Source organism: Ptychodera flava, chromosome 7 (assembly GCF_041260155.1).
Source record: "Ptychodera flava strain L36383 chromosome 7, AS_Pfla_20210202, whole genome shotgun sequence".
NCBI classification, from domain to species: Eukaryota; Metazoa; Hemichordata; class Enteropneusta; family Ptychoderidae; genus Ptychodera; species Ptychodera flava.
The window spans coordinates 29,388,975-29,406,708 of NC_091934.1; the positions used below are offsets into that span (position 1 = coordinate 29,388,975).

A 17,734-nucleotide genomic window follows, 5' to 3' on the forward strand; every position below is an offset into this window, starting at 1 on the left:
CAAATATGCAACTTTTCCCAATAAAACTATACATGTTGGAAAGGCCCATTTCAGAGCTTTCAAACAGTATAACATTTATATGGTTTCGTAATTCATGGATCAAAGCAGAACGGGAAACATTACCCCTACCCCTTACATTATAATTTTGTTTAAAAAATCACTTAAATTGACACAAACTGAAAGGCATAAGCTTTGTAACTTTAAAATATGCGTTTTTTTCCCGATAAAACTATACATTTTTGAAAAGGCCCTTTCAGAGCTTTCAAACAGTATAACATTTATATGGTTTCATAATTCATGGTTCAAAGCAGAACGGGAAACATTACCCCTACCCCATATGTTGTAATTTCGTTCTAAAAATAATCACTTAAAATCGACACAAACTGAAAGGTTTAAGCTTTGCAACTTTAAATATGCAACTTTTCCTCATAAATCTATATATTTTTAGAAAGGCCTGATGCAGCACTTTCAAAACATGTAACATGTTTATGGTTTCATCATTCAAGATTCGAAACAGAACGGGAAACATTACCCCTACCCCATATGTTGTAATTTCGTTCTTAAAAAATCACTTAAAATCGACACAAACTGAAAGTTTTAAGCTTTGCAACTTGAAATATGCAACTTTTCCCATAAATCTATATATTTTTAGAAAGGTCTGATGCAGCACTTTCAAAACATGTAACATGTTTATGGTTTCATCATTCAAGATTCGAAACAGAAAGAGAAACATTCCCCTACCCCTTATGTACACACGGATATATGGCATACCGCGTAATAAGAAAACAAGCTCATGCACCACTAAATCTCAAGACACATACTTTTAATGTTGTTTTTCTTGTTTATTGCACTGAGTTTTTCCAAAAAATATATAAATACCTTGTGAAAAATTGTTTGGAGGAACGGGAACTTAATTATTAGGTGTGAAATTTAGCAATTTTTATGATTTACGGTCAGTGGCGATATAAAGTCTAATCGACGTTCGAATATTAATTTATCCCTATTAAGTTATATATCAATGAAAAGGCCATGTTCTTTGCTTTCTAAAAATGTAACGTTATAGTATTTTATTGTTTCTGTTTCCGTTGAGCGGTAAATATGTGACCCCTACCCCATTGTTGAAATCCATGATGGCGGCCAAGATGGCGGCAAAGATGGCGCCAAATGAACCCCATGGGACACTGTTTGATTTGGGAACATCAAAATTCATTAAATATAGACCCTAAGGATTACAAAAATGTAGGTTAAAAAAATACATCCATGGGGTGCATGGGAACCCTACCTTCCGACCCGACTAATACACTCTAACTTTCGATCTGCTTCAGCCCCAAGACACGTGCACAGACATGTAATTGGAAAAAGCTGTTCTTGAACTCTGCTGACTGCTCTATACCATTTAAAAGCACATGTTCCAACCATCAATCAAATTTGGAATTTTTCCTATTTACCCTACCCCCATCATTCAGTCACCAAAAATACCTTCTTTTGTAGTAAAACCAATACAATTATGGCAAGAGATAATCACCCAGAGATTACCTGTAAACATCTGTACATAAACAAATTATCACAGCTTCCATACCAGTATATGCTTCCTTTCCTTGTGGCTATATTCTTTTCCTAAAATGCAAAAATACTGATTCTGAAAGTAAATTGATCTGGGTGATGTCACAATTGTGTAACAGCCGAGGCCTACTTTCTTCACTATATGTATTTCATTTCTGTTCCATGCATCTAATAGATACTGTATTTCCTGGCTTTTAATCATAATTTTAAGCACATAACCAGATTTGAACTGAATATGCTCACGTGTTTTACAACAGGTTCATTAATAGTAGTACGCTTCACAGAACAATAAGATATATGTTATCACTATATAAAGCAGGTTTTTTCAACATCGCACAGTACTCTATGATTTTAATCACTAATTACAAAACTTTATTTAATATGCAAATGAGCTGTTAATTAATTTGACACTGCTCAATGCTTCATGGGACAATTAGATATCCATCAGATCAACATTTGTAACACGTTTTATTTAATTTAATGTTGTAATTTTAGATTAATGTCACTAATTACAAGTTCATTAAATATGCAAATAATCCCTAAATTAACTTGACACTCTTCAATGATTCATAGCACAATTAAATATTTATCATTATTATCACAAAATTTGGTGCCGTAATTTCAGCGTTATATCCCTAATTACAAAGTTTATTAAATATGCAAATGAACCCTTAATTAACTTTACACTACTAAATGCTTTACAACACAGTTAGATATCTGTCAGATCAGTATATGCAGCAGTTTTCATCACATTTGGTGCAGTTATTACGGAGTTATATGACTAATTATAAAACTTCATGAAATATGCAAATGAGCTAATTATTAACTTGACAATGTTCAATGCTTCTCAGTACAATTTGATATTTATCAGATCAACATCCACCAAAATCAGGTCGTCTTAGTTCTCCAGGGTTTGCACCCCTTCACTTGCTATCGCAAATCGCTGCCACGCCAGCTGCTGGCCATGGAAAACATTGGAGCTCATGGGCCGTGGCCAGTGGATACACTGTGGAGTCAGGTACTGATATTTAGCCAGATCTTTGCTCGACTCCCTGGACCCTGTTATTTATTTTTTTCTTTTCACAATTGGTTTCCCGTTCATTTCCGCATGTCTAGCAACCTCATATTGATAGAACGGAACACTATCGCATAAGACAGCTTGAGCCTTTTACCACTTATGATTTCCGGGTATCTTGCAAACCAATGGGTACTGACGGACATTGGAGTGCTTGGTCAGAAATTTCGACGGGGAAGACAAGACCTCAAGGTATATGACAAACTGTGCGGTTGAATTGCCCTTACTCTGTCTGCTATTAGCTTTGTTTGATGTACTGCACTTTACATGTATATGATATCACTGTGTGTCCATACCTAATACTTCATCCACTGTTTAAGTACAGCTTAAACCATCAAATGGCTTATTAAATGGCTTGAAGATCTTCCAAGAATTATTCACACCATGTTGAGCAAAGGCAAATACCTTTCTTTCATAAAATTGAACCGCAGACTCCCTGTCTCTGATGGACCAATATCCCTTTTCCTGCCAGACAGTATCACTTCCCCATCAGCCAAGTCAGTAAAAAGTGGTATTGAGCCAAAACATGACATATTTTCACCCACTTGGCTTGGTCTGTTATAGCATCTTTAGTCCAAAAAAATCAAGTTTACAGTGTTTATCTTTTCAACAGCTTTCCAATGTACAGTATTATGTTAAAATACACCATATGGAATATGTTGTGTTTCATCAATTTTAACCATCTTGACCTAATGGTGAAATATGGACTTGGCAGGAAAAGGGTTAAAGCCAAGTTAAAATCTACTAGAGCTGAAAAATACATGCAGAGAACAGTTCCTTTTTTTTTAGAAACGTAATCATCATTAACCCTTTGCACCCTGGCCCCTGGTGACCTATGATGTCATATGGACAATTTTTTCTGACCTGGGGTCAAAGGGTTAAGTGATTTGATTATAATGTTCAGGCCACGTCTGACAGATTTCCCATGCACAGTTACTATGGCTACCTGACATTTTGCTTTGATTCACACTGTGTGTGTTGTTTTCTTTGACAGTTACAAAATGTTGTTTAATCTGCTGATTGCACATAGCTGTGGCGATCATGAAATGATTGGGTAGCCATACAGTAAAAGATGTGTACAAGCTATGAGAATGGATGTACCTTATTTGTTCACATGTGGTTTTTTTTATCTGCTTCTGTTTTGCTTTCCCTGATGAATTCTAATTGTTGTGTAGAACCCGATGAGGGAGTGCGGCTTTTCATAAATCAAGAGATAATCAAGAATGTTATGTCGAGGGATGTGACTATCTCATGGACGGTAGGTATTCTGTCTTTGTCAGTCCTTTGATTCAGATAGTTAAAATCAGCTAGTACATTCATCTGACTGCATACAGACATATGAAAATCAATAAGGGCGGTGCTCGAGACTACAGATGTACTGAGAGGTTGTTTCCATGGTCTTACGTTTGTTTTCGTTCATCACGACACCGCTCTAAAGTTACGCATGTATCAATAATACAGGCAAAAAAAATAATTAATTTGTAGAAAAAAGGACAATTATATAAAGAGTAGCTCTCCATTGTGGATGAAGTAATTATGAGAAGGGTGGTTTTTTCGGTAGTAGCTGTCACAGACTTGTTTAAGTTTCAAAATTGTACTTGACTGTCAATTTCTCATAGGCTGATGGTAATTTGTAGCCAGGTGTACCTGTCTTGATCGTGATGGCTGAGCCCTTGATGACCTATCGATACATGGTATGTCTGTGATAAACAAAGTGTCTACTAGGCTAACCACTGTCCCTCCAAAAAGGAAGGCTAAACTGGCACCCGCGTTGCAAGAAACCCCCCTGATGACAGAACTTTTTATGTGCTAGTGTATAGAGATCTACTGAAATTACCATTTATAACTGACTCAGATGACTTTTGAGTTGAGAGAAGGTATGCTAGTGACACACATGCTTTAATCTCCACAAGTATGTAGGAACAATTCACCATATTTAGTAGTGTTTTCCTCTGTTCGGTAATATGCCAGACCAGGTCATGAATCTTCTTCTTTTCAATGTCATATCTTATTGATTGTGATTGGGTGCCGTGTGTTCTGCTGGTGGACAGAATTGTCCCCTAGACTGTCTTCCGCCCAGTTGAAGCGTTGTATTCATTGCTTTGCTTCGATAAAGTTTGTGTGAGATGTACGATAGCCTCTGTACTAGCGTGAAATGCCTACGAACTCTACGGCGAGTGGAGAGGGCGCAGTCAGAATTGCAACATCCTTAGCTCGGTTATTGAACCAATCTTTTTGAGATTGGGGATTTAGCCGAGCGGTTTTGACTGTTGGCCTCTTCGCTAGGTGATTGGGTGCCATGCATTGTGGGTTTCGAGCCCGGTTGAAACCATCGTATTAGACAGGAATCAGCCTTAAATAGAGGCTTATGGGAACTTTGTTCATTTTGTCGAAGAATATGCTCCTGTATGGATGAGAAGTGTATGCTCCCAACATTGCTCGATATTCCAATAGAGTATGGGACACGATCCAAACAGTCATCCTCTATGAATATTGTTCGCCTTGCATTCATTGTAAAGCCAAGTGTGCTTTTCACTCAAAAGAGATGCTTTATATAATCTTGTAAATTTTGGTTATTTGATGCATTGGTGTAGGTCAGCACCACTTCCACAAGATACTGTAATCACTCCAACAATTCGACCAGAAAAAATCATTACGATATCCAAAAAAGTCGAATTGATAAAGTTCCAAAATACATCACCTCTTGATGGGTGGTCGAAAAATTAGATGTACAAATGAAGAGTGAAGCTCAAACAATGCTCATTGACGAAATGTTACTACACAGTGCAGTCTATACCCCTTTAGACACCGTACAAAACAAACCTTGGGGATTATAGTCATATTTCATCAATATTTGACACCATGAATAACAAGAAATGATCATTTATGTTTTGAGAATGTTGGAGGCTGCAACGATCCCGCAGACAACAAATGCCAGATGAACATCAGGATAGATGTTAGTTGTCCGCCATTTTATTTGAGTTTGGGTAGCATTGAATCAATACATACTGGTAATAATCCTCTGCGGTATGTAATGTAGAGTGATTGGCATTATTAGTCCCAAGGGACTAAGTCCGGGGGGACTTATAGATTGGGTCATGTCCGTCTGTCCGTGCATCCATTCACGCAGATATCTCAGACATGCCCTGGTCAATTTCTTTCAAACTTTGCACAAGGATAGTACCCTACCTCATACAGATGCACGTCGATTTGTTTCACAGTGCGATCAAATTGGCCGTGTTAGAGGACTTTTTAGTTTACACGTCCATAGACTCCATGTATAAGGCAGTTCTCCATAGACTTCCATGTATAAGGCAGTTCTCCATAGACTCCCATGTATAAGTCAGTTCTCCATAGACTCCTATGTAAAAATTACAAACGACCTCAAAAGAGGGATAAAACTGCAGCAAGTGAAAATGAATACAGTAAAAATAGGCCGACCAGCGGGAGATACAATACTTGTTAAAAAGCAGAGAATAAAAACTGCAATAGTAAAAACAAATACAGTAAAATACTGACCAACCAGCGGGAATTAAAACACTTGCGAATCTCAGAGACTAAAAGTTATGAGAGACTGAGTTATGGACAAATATGTATATTTGAGGTAAAAGGTCACCGAGGTCACCGAGTTTTATTCTCTGCGATTCGCAAGTGTTTTATTTCCTGCTGGTCGGTCAGTATTTTACTGTATTTGTTTTTACTATTGCAGTTTTTATTCTCTGCTTTTTAACAAGTATTGTATCTCCCGCTGGTCGGCCTATTTTTACTGACTCCCATGTACAAGGCCAAGAAAAATAAAAATTTAGTTTCTCATCGTAGACATATTGCAAAAAGGATGCAGTGACACAGTTTTTAGTCCCCACGGATGAAGTCAAGGGGGCTTAAAGATTGGGTCGTGTCCATCTGTGAGTCCATCCGTTCATGCAGATATCTCAGACGTTTTGAGAAAATGTCACATGACCGTGGTGACCTTTGACCTCAAATATACATATTTGTCCATAACTCAGTAACCACAAGTGCTACACCCTTCATATATGATATGATGGGACACCTTATGACGCCACATATTGTACCTCATTAATTATGCACATATCTAATTTTGAGCGAGCCAATAGAGCTAGAGGTCTGATTTTTGGTATATAGGGATAACTTAGCAATACAATTTTTTTGACAAAATGTCATGTGACCTCAATGACCTTTGACCTCAAATATACATATTTGTCCATAACTCAGTAACCACAAGTGCTACACCCTTCATATTTGGTATGATGGGAGACCTTATGACGCCACATACTGTACCTCATTAATTAAGTGCATATCTAATTCTGAGCAAGCCAATAGAGCTTGATGTCTGATTTTTGGTATATAGGGATAACTATAGGATATAAATTTTTGACAAAATGTCATGTGACCTCGATGACCTTTTACCTAAAATATACGTTTATGTTAATAAATAAGTAACCACAAGTGCTATGTCCTTTATATTAGTAGGATGGGAGACCTTATGACAACACATGCTTTACTTCATTAATTATGCACATATCTAATTCTGGGCAAGCGAATAGAGCTAGAGGTCTGATTTTTGGCATATAGGGATTAATTAGCAATACAATTTTTTTTTCAAAATGTCACGTGACCTCGATGACCTTTGACCTTGATTATACATATATATGCATAACTCAGTAACCACAAGTTCTATACCCTTCAATTTTGATAGGATATTAGACCTTAAGATGTCACATCTTGTACCTCATTTATTTTGCGCATATGTATTTCTTGGCTGGCCAATACAGCTAGAGGTCTGATCTTTTTTCCCGATTTAGAACCATAACTTAGACATGCCTCATGTGTTTCAAATTGGGAACAAGGACATAGACCTATGTGCCCATAGATCTCAACATATACACTCCAGTGATACTTCTTAATGACCACATTTCCCTGTCCCATCAAGACTAATACTCCTATTACAAGTTGGGACTATGTTATTGTCAATGACTTGTTGACAATGCCCTGAAACGTTGGCATTTAATACAAGATTCTTTGATATTCCATGGCTCTTTTGTCCTCTTGATAAGTAAAAAATGTTTTTTTTTTTGGTTTGAAATCACAGCTACCTGAAAAGAGGGAAAGAAATGGAATAATTATAGGTTTTAGAGTTGCATGGCTGGAAGAAGGATCTTCAAAGCGAAAAATGATTGACATACAAGATGGAAACCAAACTATGTACACCATCACAGGTAGGATCAGTCTATTGTGGCCAATACTTGCTGGATTAAGGAACCTTTTAGACACTTTCAGATTTTATTTTTTTCTCAATTGAACATGTCCCAAACCCCAATAAAGTATACATTTTCTGAAAGCCCTGATATAGAGCTATCCGACCAAGAACAGTGCACGGTCATTATTTGCATAAGAGTCATGTGACAAGCGTTTTGCTGAACCTTCCAAAAACCGGTTTTCCCGGCCTTATGCGAACATGCTGCAAGATTTCCGGTTGGAATTTCTTCATTGACAAGCCTTGACAATATCCTTAAAACCGGTTGTCTGCGATTTTTTCTCGGAGGCTCCATTCAAATTATATGGCGTGATAATTAAAATTCCTTGAAAAGCACCTTCGTCCAACACCTTTAAGAGCGCATTAAAAAATAACAAAGGCATATAAAGGAATCCCAGACACGGATTTGAGTTCATTATGTTTCCAATGGACGATGTGAATTTCAAGCAGCTAGTGTTTGTGAGCGCGAATTGACGAGGTGCCAAAGAAGGGTACTTCATTCACACATTGAATTCGAGAAAAACGCAAAAAACATGTTTTGATACTTCTACGCTACGGCATTTGATAATTAGACGTGCATGAGCCTCAACATGGAAATACTTTGTTACAAAGTGATGATGTCGGCCGGGAATGACAGTTGTTCAGAGAAAAAGTCCCAGGAAAATAAAATAAATCGCGGAAAACTACCAATTAACACGGAAATACTTGCTACAAAGTGATGATGTCGGCCGGGAATGACAGTTGTTCAGAGAAAAAGTCCCAGGAAAATAAAATAAATCGCGGAAAACTACCAATTTTTGGAGCCTTGCGCGTCGACCCATCGCCACAGCGAATGGCTTCAGTGGGAAAAAACAATGACGTCAGCAGTCATTACTGATAGCGGGCATGTCCTATATGCAGATAAGCTTGTTTGCGTTCCCCAGATCACACTCCCCTCACACGCTGTATAGACATTGCAGAACCGTAAACTTGATAGCGTACTATCGCACTAATTGCAGAGTTAATTCTAGGACGCGCCATTGCGCAATAAAATCTCGAATGGCCCTCATTTCTACGTTTGACACGCCACTAAGGGCGCAACATTATATGAATGGGTCGATCACGCAGAGTTCACGTAGTTCATACATTCAGTCATATTATAGTGTGACATGTAAAACGATTCAGTTACCTATCAACCTTTGCAATTAAATACCCACTACAGCATATATGGTGGTACATAGGAAGCTGGGTAGAAAGGACTGATGTAGGGGCAACGGTGTTTTGGAGCCGTACGCATGTGGCATGGCCGATGAATATAAAACAACGGCACTGGCCGCTGCGTAAAGGTGGAAAGCTAGTCGACACTCGGATTTTAACGCCGGTATAGTTGATGAACCCAGGATGATCGGGCAGTCCCTTAAATTGAAGCGTTTGCAACGTTCTACCGTCCGTACAAACGAAACGTTGAACACTGCAAGGAAAACGTCCATGATCGTTTTGAAGAGCAACACATTTTAGGTCGGACACATCTCGTTTTCCAGAGTAGCCAGGTCATTGCATTGAACAACACCGCTGTGTAAAACCCTTTGGCCAGAACCAATGATCGTAAATTTGCTAATACATACAAGTTATGTTTAAAAGTTGATGTATCGATCACTTTATTTAGGTCGTACGGGTTACAGTCTCGTGCTATATCAGTGTATGAGTAGCCTAATTGTCGATGCGTGCAAATCGAGGGCCACTCCCGGAGAAATCCTACCGGTGCGCTAAGCTTTGATCATGATCGTTTCCACAGTCAAAATCACAGTCCTTAGCAATTTGTACACTTGTTCAAGTCCGACATATGAATAATTCATCACATAAGTTACGTAAACAATTGAATCAAACCAAACGGTTTGCTGTTGCCATTATTGGGCCTGTTGCTTACGTACAAGGGACAACTTTGCAGTAGGCTTGGTTGGTATCGGGGGGGGGGGGGGGCGGGGGGCGATCTCCAGTATTCTCCTTTCTTGACTTGATAGACTATTGTATTTTCTGCAGAAAATTCAAGGTTTTTACATGCGTGATGATGATGGCCCCCCCATTTTCTAAAATGGCCCCCTTGGAACAGGAGTTGGGGCCAACAGTGGCCCGTTGTTTTAAATCCTAGAATGAACACTGTGTAATTGTTTATCTAACATTGCGAAAAAGACGTCAACCACCGTAAAGCGGCGTGTGCAGGCTCCGACCAACCCTAAGCAAAGAGTGATAAAACGTCGCACTGCTGAGAAATCGTCGTTGACACGATGTCTTGACCACACAAAGAAAATGAATTGCTCTCTGGTGTAGACTATGTCTGGAACTGTACGAATACTTGTTTATTGGACTAGGCTTCGACAAACATTTATTACGGTTTATTGTTTACAGACGGAAGTAATCCTGGTGTTTGGAGAAGTCACAGCACGTCATTATGTAAATTAGCTAGTGCAACGCAACGTTGTGTCACTCAAGATGGATTATGGAAATAGCAATGCAAATGTGTCCACAATGTTTACAAAAGCTCCCGATTTAACCGGGATAGCCACGTGCATTTGTTTTGATTTTTAAAAATCGTGAATTTCACGGAAACCATTCCTTATTCTTGAACTGGCGACACATCTCAATTCTGGGTCTTACTTCAAGGCGTATTCTCAGAGAATTTTGAAAATTTGACAGAAAAATGAACGATTTGGTATTTATCATCCTTAAATGTAGCATTCAGTTATTATTGATTACGATGGGCTGGTAAAGTCTCTTGATAACTCACTGAAAAAAAATGATAAATGCATAGTTATAGAAGATGATAAAAATTTTACAACCCTGTATATACCACATGTCGTGTGTGTACAAACAGTATGATCTAAAACAGAGCAAGTGCAATTTATTTTACAACTTTAGACAAGTTGCAGCTGTTGCTACATGAAGTAGAATAAAACCATGCCCCCAAAACGAAGCTGTCAGATGTTCAGCTACAGGTTTCCAGTTAATAATGTAGATCCTATATGCTACGTGTGTGAAATGATGCTGAGTCAATGAATCAGGTCTGTCGTGTGTATGTCTGTCCGCTGAAGAAAGTTCAAAGTTCGTTGTATTGATTACTTCTGAGTCTTTTGGGTAGAGATATATTCTGTATTCTAAAATTACAGCACTTGTGTCAGAGTGCTGTCAATGTCTTCCTGAAGGTTTAGGGTTTCCACAGAATAAAATCCTGATACCAACTATGAATGACATACACTACATACCAGGATTTCAAGAAAGTGATTGCTCCCACAATATTATTTAGTTTGGAGAGTAGATCTTCCTATGGCAACACTTGAGGACCAAACACACTTTCTAAAGTAAAAATTTAAGAATAATAAAAATGCTGTTTGATTTGTCTTTCATATCAAGGCTTAAATGACTTTGTATGTCTGTATATATTTCATAATGTATGCAATGTTGTTTTATATTCTATATGCATAATCTATATGCCGAAATGTAGTCTATATGTCCCTTAAAGTGCACAATGTTGTTTCAAAAGATGCTGTGTGCACTTTGGATATCGAGAATAGGATGATTCTGTTGATTCCAGTGCATTGGGATGGACTTGATTGTTTTTTTTTTTTTTAAAAATCTGCTATGTCCCTTGATCATGTCATCGAAACCCCCCTTGCCAAAGATATCATCTTGTGCCATGCTTTTACAACTTTGCGACAACCTTCACACAAGTTTTAAAGGCAAGACCTTAACTTGTTTAAAGTTTGACAAGGTGTAAGACATCCCAGTGAAAAACTTACAATCTTGTACCACGCTTGTCAATATTAAATGCAAGGTTTGTAACTTTCAAGTGTGTCACAAGTACTTCAGTCAAAGTGCAAGTTGCAACCATCATATGATTGATAACTGAGGTATTGTGCTGAATACGCGGATTTTTTAGCCCGAGTGCGGGAGGGCAAATAAGTTTGTGTCGAGAGGGCCCTCTCGACAGAAGCTTATTTGCCCTCCCGCACTTGACGCAGTGAAAGAAATCATTCATAGTTTCGAATTATTTTCCATGAAATTGTAGTTTTTGGAATAAGTTTCGTCTGTTGTGTACTTTCACCATAGTGGGAATGTCTTTCTCTGAAAAAATTGAAAAAAAACTATCAATGTGAGCTGTGTTTATATAAAAACACTTTGAGGTCAAGGGTCCAACCACACACTCAGCTAAACTCTGTGTCAAAGTTGTCCTTTTCTGCGTGGGGGTCATCCCTACTCCAATCCCTCGGATACCGGAATTTACTGTACAATGAAACTCCATTCATTATGCAAAAGGTGTACAATATTGTGTATACTTTGAAATACGATGAACAGGGAACCAAATACAGTCCCAGTTCAATAGTAAAGTAAGTGAGGTTTTTAGCTCCCATTTGCCATACATATATGGCAATTGGGAGGTTATATGGTTGAAGAAGTCTGTATGTGATATGTCTGTCTGTATGTATGGATGTATGGATGTATGGATGTCTGTCCGTCCAACGCAAAACTCTGAAACTGCTGCACGTAAAAAGCTGATTTTTGTGTAGTGATGCCATATGTGGTCTAGTTGTGCCGTTGTTAAAATAAACTTGTTAGTCTCATGGATATGCAAATGAGGTAGAAAAAGGCGAAAATGGTAAAAAAATCAATAACTCATTGTCATATTTGGTTTTTAGGTACCTTGGGCCCCACTCATTCAAACATAATGATTTGGTGTCAATATTGGCTGCTTTCTATTTTTAATGAATTTTTTTCTCTATTTTCTTGCCATTTCAGTAAAAAATTGTTTCCTCTGAAACCAATGGTCTGTTCGCTTTAAAATTTGGTTTGCAGGTTTCTTGTGAAGACCCAAAATAAGATTCATCTAAATTATGGCAAAATTTGCATATTTGTATTTTTGGCAATTTTTGGCATTTTTGGTCAAAAAAAATCTTCTTTGAAACTGTATGCCATTACTTTCTAATTGAGTGTGCAGGTTCCTAGGAGTGACCTGAAGATGACTCGGTGAACTAAAGGCTAAATTTGCTAATTTGTGGTACTTTTTGCCATGCTTTCAAATTTGGTACAAAGGTGAAATATACGGTAGTAGGTCATTCATTTAAAGTCAGGTACTGCCTGTGTGAATGAGCAGATTATGAGTGTGCTGTTCCAGGCTGAGGTGATATTTATAGGAATGATGCAATATTAGACGGTAATTGATATTTAACTGAATTTGACTTACATTGTATGTAACTCTTGTACTGTATAAACCCTATCAATTCACCCAGAAAAAATAAATAATATGATTTTAAATAATTGAATTAATTAGGAAATCAACAAAGCCAAAATAATTTTAGTGTAGAATTATTAGAAAGTTCAACATTTTTGACAGTTCATAGTGAAATGTTTACCATTTTGGATGATTAAAACATGTAAAGGCAACTTTCCTGAATCCCAACTTTGACATATTCTGTACCGTCATGTATTGTTCTCTGCATGTTATCGAAAAGAAATTGCTCATAATAGTTTGTCATGATAGGTTGGCCAAATAAAGAGAGATAGAGAAAGTTCCGATTTCCAGTTGTGGTCAACTTGATAAGGATTAAATAAAATTACATTTTGAGGAAAAAAATAGAGTGGTCAATTAAAAGAGTGGTCAAAGTGATAGGGTTTTTATGGTAAAGCTGGGCTATAAGTCTGTGTTCGCGCTGCCCATTTGCCACGTTCGCAAATGCGAATTGAAATCAGCAGTGGCGAAGAAAAATTGATCCTAATTCGCAACAGTGGCGAAAGTGATTTTTGTTGAAAAAATTCCGCAAAATAAGCAAAAACGTGGGGGTTTTTAGTCTTTTGTTGATCTGCGCTTCTCTTTCGGCGATTCGCGAAAAAATTATATCTATTTCCGTATTGTTCTCTCCGACGTACGCAATTGCAGTCGAGCCAAGTCTCGCGAGAGATTTGACGTCAATTTGTATAGTGTACAGCATGCACATAAATGACTATCGCGAGTGCAGGCAGACGCAATCGAGCCCTAGTCTCGCAATAAATTTGACGTCATTTTGTCTAGTGTACAGCAAGCAAAGCGAACACTCGCGAGAATTGAAACTTTTGCTACAGCAGACACACGCATTTTAATCGTGGTCACAAAGTTCGGTGTTGAAATTTATTTGCATCGTGGTCTAGACGTTCCTTGTTGCGCATTTTAATCGAGGTCTTATTTTAATGGTGGTCGATTTGCATCGCGGTCCTCATGGTCCTGTATTGATGTTCATTAAAATCACCATCCCAACGACGCATTTTGTGTTGTTGTCAATTTGCATCGCGGTCTCAACGTTCCGTGTTGTTGTTCATTAGAGAGGTTATAATCTAATTACGTGTACGTCTGAAGGCACACAGTGGCGTACGCGTATCCATGCTCAGTTGTGATTTTTTTGGTTGATTTTGCCGTATTGTTTTTTCAGAAACATACGAAATTCGTCTAAGTTTTAAGAAACAATTAATTGCTCTACGCGAGGACTATTCAAGCTCGTTGTATCCTCACATTAAATTTACCAATTTTTTGTAATACAGTTATTTATGAGGTTTACGGTTTCAGGTAAAAAGTTGAATTGGACAACATTTCATTTATGTCAGGAAATCATAGCACGTACGTCTTTGTGCAGGTGAACTCTACGGAATTTTCTGATATCAAAGATGTTTGCTAATTTACAATGATACTCATACTAGTACTTAACGAGATTTCCTGTCTAAATTCCCGCAAAACACCAAGAAAATCTAGAAATTACTACACGTAATTAAGACTACATGTGGAAGTGTCGTTTGATGACGTTCCGAACGTCTGTGCCACATTTACGCGACGTCTTGTATGACGTGATAAAGACGCTACGTGTAGGCCTACTGATGGAACGTAATTATGTGTAACCAAACTTCTATTTTAATCGCAGTCCGAACGTTCAGTGTTGCTGTCATGCTGTTGATTTGCATCGCGGTCCCAACCTTCCGTGTTGCAGTTCATTTTAATCGTGGTCTCAACGTTGCGTGCTGCTGTCGATTTGCATCGGGGTCTAGCCCTGCGTACGATGCTGTGTGTTCCGCTACAGCTAATCGCCCCGCTCACTCGCTTTGTGGTGAGCGGGGCGATTAGCTGTAGCGGAACACACAGCATCGTACGCAGGGCTACATCGGGGTCCAGAATCAAGCAATTTCCACTGTTAAAATGAAGACAATTGGATACAAGGTTGATGTGTTGATAGTTTATTCTTGTGCATGCAACCGACATTGGAGATTATAGCATTATAGAAAGCTTTGTTTTCGTAAAAATGTGTGGCTAATAAAATTTGTCTGTGGCTAATAAAATTTGAAACTATTCGCCACAGTGGCTAACAGCTTTCCAAACCCAGCGCTAACACAGTAAGTTTTCTCATGTTCTATTTATAGCATTTATGCAATCTGTAAACAGTGCAATGAAAGAGTTACATGATTCCTTATAATGCTTTTGATGACCTTGAACTTCTTAAGTTGCAAACATTTGTCTCTTCAGTGTGCTTTCTCTGAGTATGTACAGTCTCAACTTATTCAACAGAACTTACTTGCAATGTTAATTTGAGAGTTAAAATGTGCTTGGTTAATAGGATGAAAATACTGATAAAGATAACAAGCTGAAGATTCTTTATAACCTGAAAGATATGCTGGTTTTTTTTTTACATAATCTTGATAAGCAAGGCATGTTTACTTTAATTAGAATGTAATTGATTCTTGTTTATATCATTATAAGCAGTAATACCAGGTATCAAGTTGAACAAGCTGATATTGATAGGTTGGGCGGCTGTTGGAGGTTAAAAGCTGTAAAAATAAATGTATGTATGCATGCATGTCTATCTGTCTGTCAGTCAGTCTGTCTGTCTCTGTCTGTCTGTCTGTACGTATGTATGTATGTATGTATGTATGTATGTATGCATGTATGCATGCATGCAGTGTTTCAGCCAGCTTTTGATGGCATGGGGACACAGTGACCCATACTGAGTGGAAATGAGGGACATTTTAAATTTTGAGGGACATACTGTATTTCAATAAAATAAACAGTACAGTGTCATTGTGTGTCGATCATCATGACTTTGGTACTTTATTTGGTGTTCAATACTGTAAGCAGAGTCAGGTGAGTACATACAGGTAAGTACATCCATAAGCCACTGGTGTTGTGCCAAACGCAATTGAGAACTGACACACACTTAGAACAAAGTTTCAATGCCCATTATGAGAAAACAGTGTGATACTGATACTGTTCTGAAAACGGGGTAATTAGGTCCGCGGTGAAAAACAATTACCATGTCACATCGAAGTTTGATTTACTACCACTCGATTTGTTTAAATGTGTAAAATATTGTCTGTTCTTAGACTCCCCGCGGTGATCAGAATGCCACTGCGTAAAAACATCATGAGCAGAGATCAAAGCCGCAGTTTGTATATATATCATTTGGGTTTTCGACCGAAATTTTACTGTTAAGTGTATTTTTTACGTGAAAAGTTACAGAGTCTGATACTTGTCAATACATAAACAGGTTTTCACTTTCTTTTGTGAAACATTCTTCTTTCCTTCGTCGTTTTCCACACATTCATTGCTTCTCTGAACGGAAATTCTTGGATCGGCGGCCCTTCACCCGATATGAGTGACAAAACATCGACACGGTTTGGCTGCAGTCGATTCCGGGATTTCGTTTTAATCCTGTTCTGTATCGAAAACCCCCGTTCGCAGTCAGCTGTTTGAACTGGCAATACAAGCGCGATGCTGGCAAGCTTCATCAGGTTCGGAAACTGCTCTGTATGGTAATCGTGCAGTAATTTCCTCAAAGTGGACATCTTGTATCGTGGATATTTTTGTTGGATCACTAAATGCTTTAATTGGCTCCACTCAATCTTCGTAGCTTCAGCGTTGATAAGTGCTGGAACTGTAGAGTTATCACCTGCCTTGCGGTCGGTTCCAAACTGGGTGATTAAAGAGTCTATTTTGTCCACCCCGTACGATTCCAATTCTTCCTTGCCAAGAAAAGAAATTGGACGTAGAGCCAGTACGGCAAAAGCGGAAATGACGTCAGTTGTTTCTGTCGGAAAGCGCTCCTCAATATTATCCAGGATATTAGCTATAAAGGTCTTCTCGATGCTCTCGGAATGGCTTGTTTGCTTTGATGTAACCTTTATTTGATGACCGCTGTAACTGAACTCTTTACTGGTGCCATGCAGAGATTCGAATTCCTTGCTAAACTTTCCGCCATCATCGGCAACAGATTTTATCTGCGTAATTGTTCCCTGGACCGCTACTTGTACCATGGCAATGTCGATGTCCGACTTCTGAAATGCTAGGCTTAGCTGCGTCAGTATCGGGATTATGTCCATCAGCAAATTCATTGTTGCAACGAATTCAAACTGCGTCATTTTGTTCATGATGCCTTTCGCTGCCGGGTTGGTTCTTGAAACCGATTCAAAATAAGTTACGAGTGAACCGAACGTACGATAAATCATTTCAAGCGCAGAATAAAATGAGAACCATCTCACTTCGTGTTCTTCTTTGTACTTTAGCTGTGGATCGTCGAGTATAGTCTGAACAGTCTTGATGGCTTCTACACGGACTGCTGAGCGCTTGAAGACATAGAAAATGTCCGTCAACACTTGTTGATATTTTTTCAGGTATTCGACTGAATTTACGCTTGGCTAGTGCAAAGGGCGAGTCTATGTGCAACACAATGTACACTGAGGAGAAACGGATTTACGTCCCGACGTAATTGTGCAGCGACACCGTTAATCTTGCCCCTCATAACGCTGGCTCCGTCGCTACCGAACCCCACGAGTTGTCG

The 17,734-nt window shown here is 38.4% G+C and overlaps 1 protein-coding gene across 4 annotated transcripts in view; it reads left to right on the forward strand.

Annotated features, from left to right (window-relative positions):
• The window catches only part of LOC139137217 (interleukin-6 receptor subunit beta-like), a 214,714-nt gene that overhangs the window by 106,629 nt on the left and 90,351 nt on the right, over positions 1-17,734 (forward strand). For 3 of the 4 annotated variants that reach the window (XM_070705206.1, XM_070705207.1, XM_070705205.1), the window contains exons 7-9: positions 2,680-2,830; positions 3,814-3,896; positions 7,749-7,875. In XM_070705206.1, coding sequence (XP_070561307.1) covers positions 2,680-2,830; positions 3,814-3,896; positions 7,749-7,875 — 361 coding nt within the window. The remainder of the gene's footprint in view (positions 1-2,679; positions 2,831-3,813; positions 3,897-7,748; positions 7,876-17,734) is intronic. The other variant, XM_070705208.1, reaches the window with a different exon arrangement.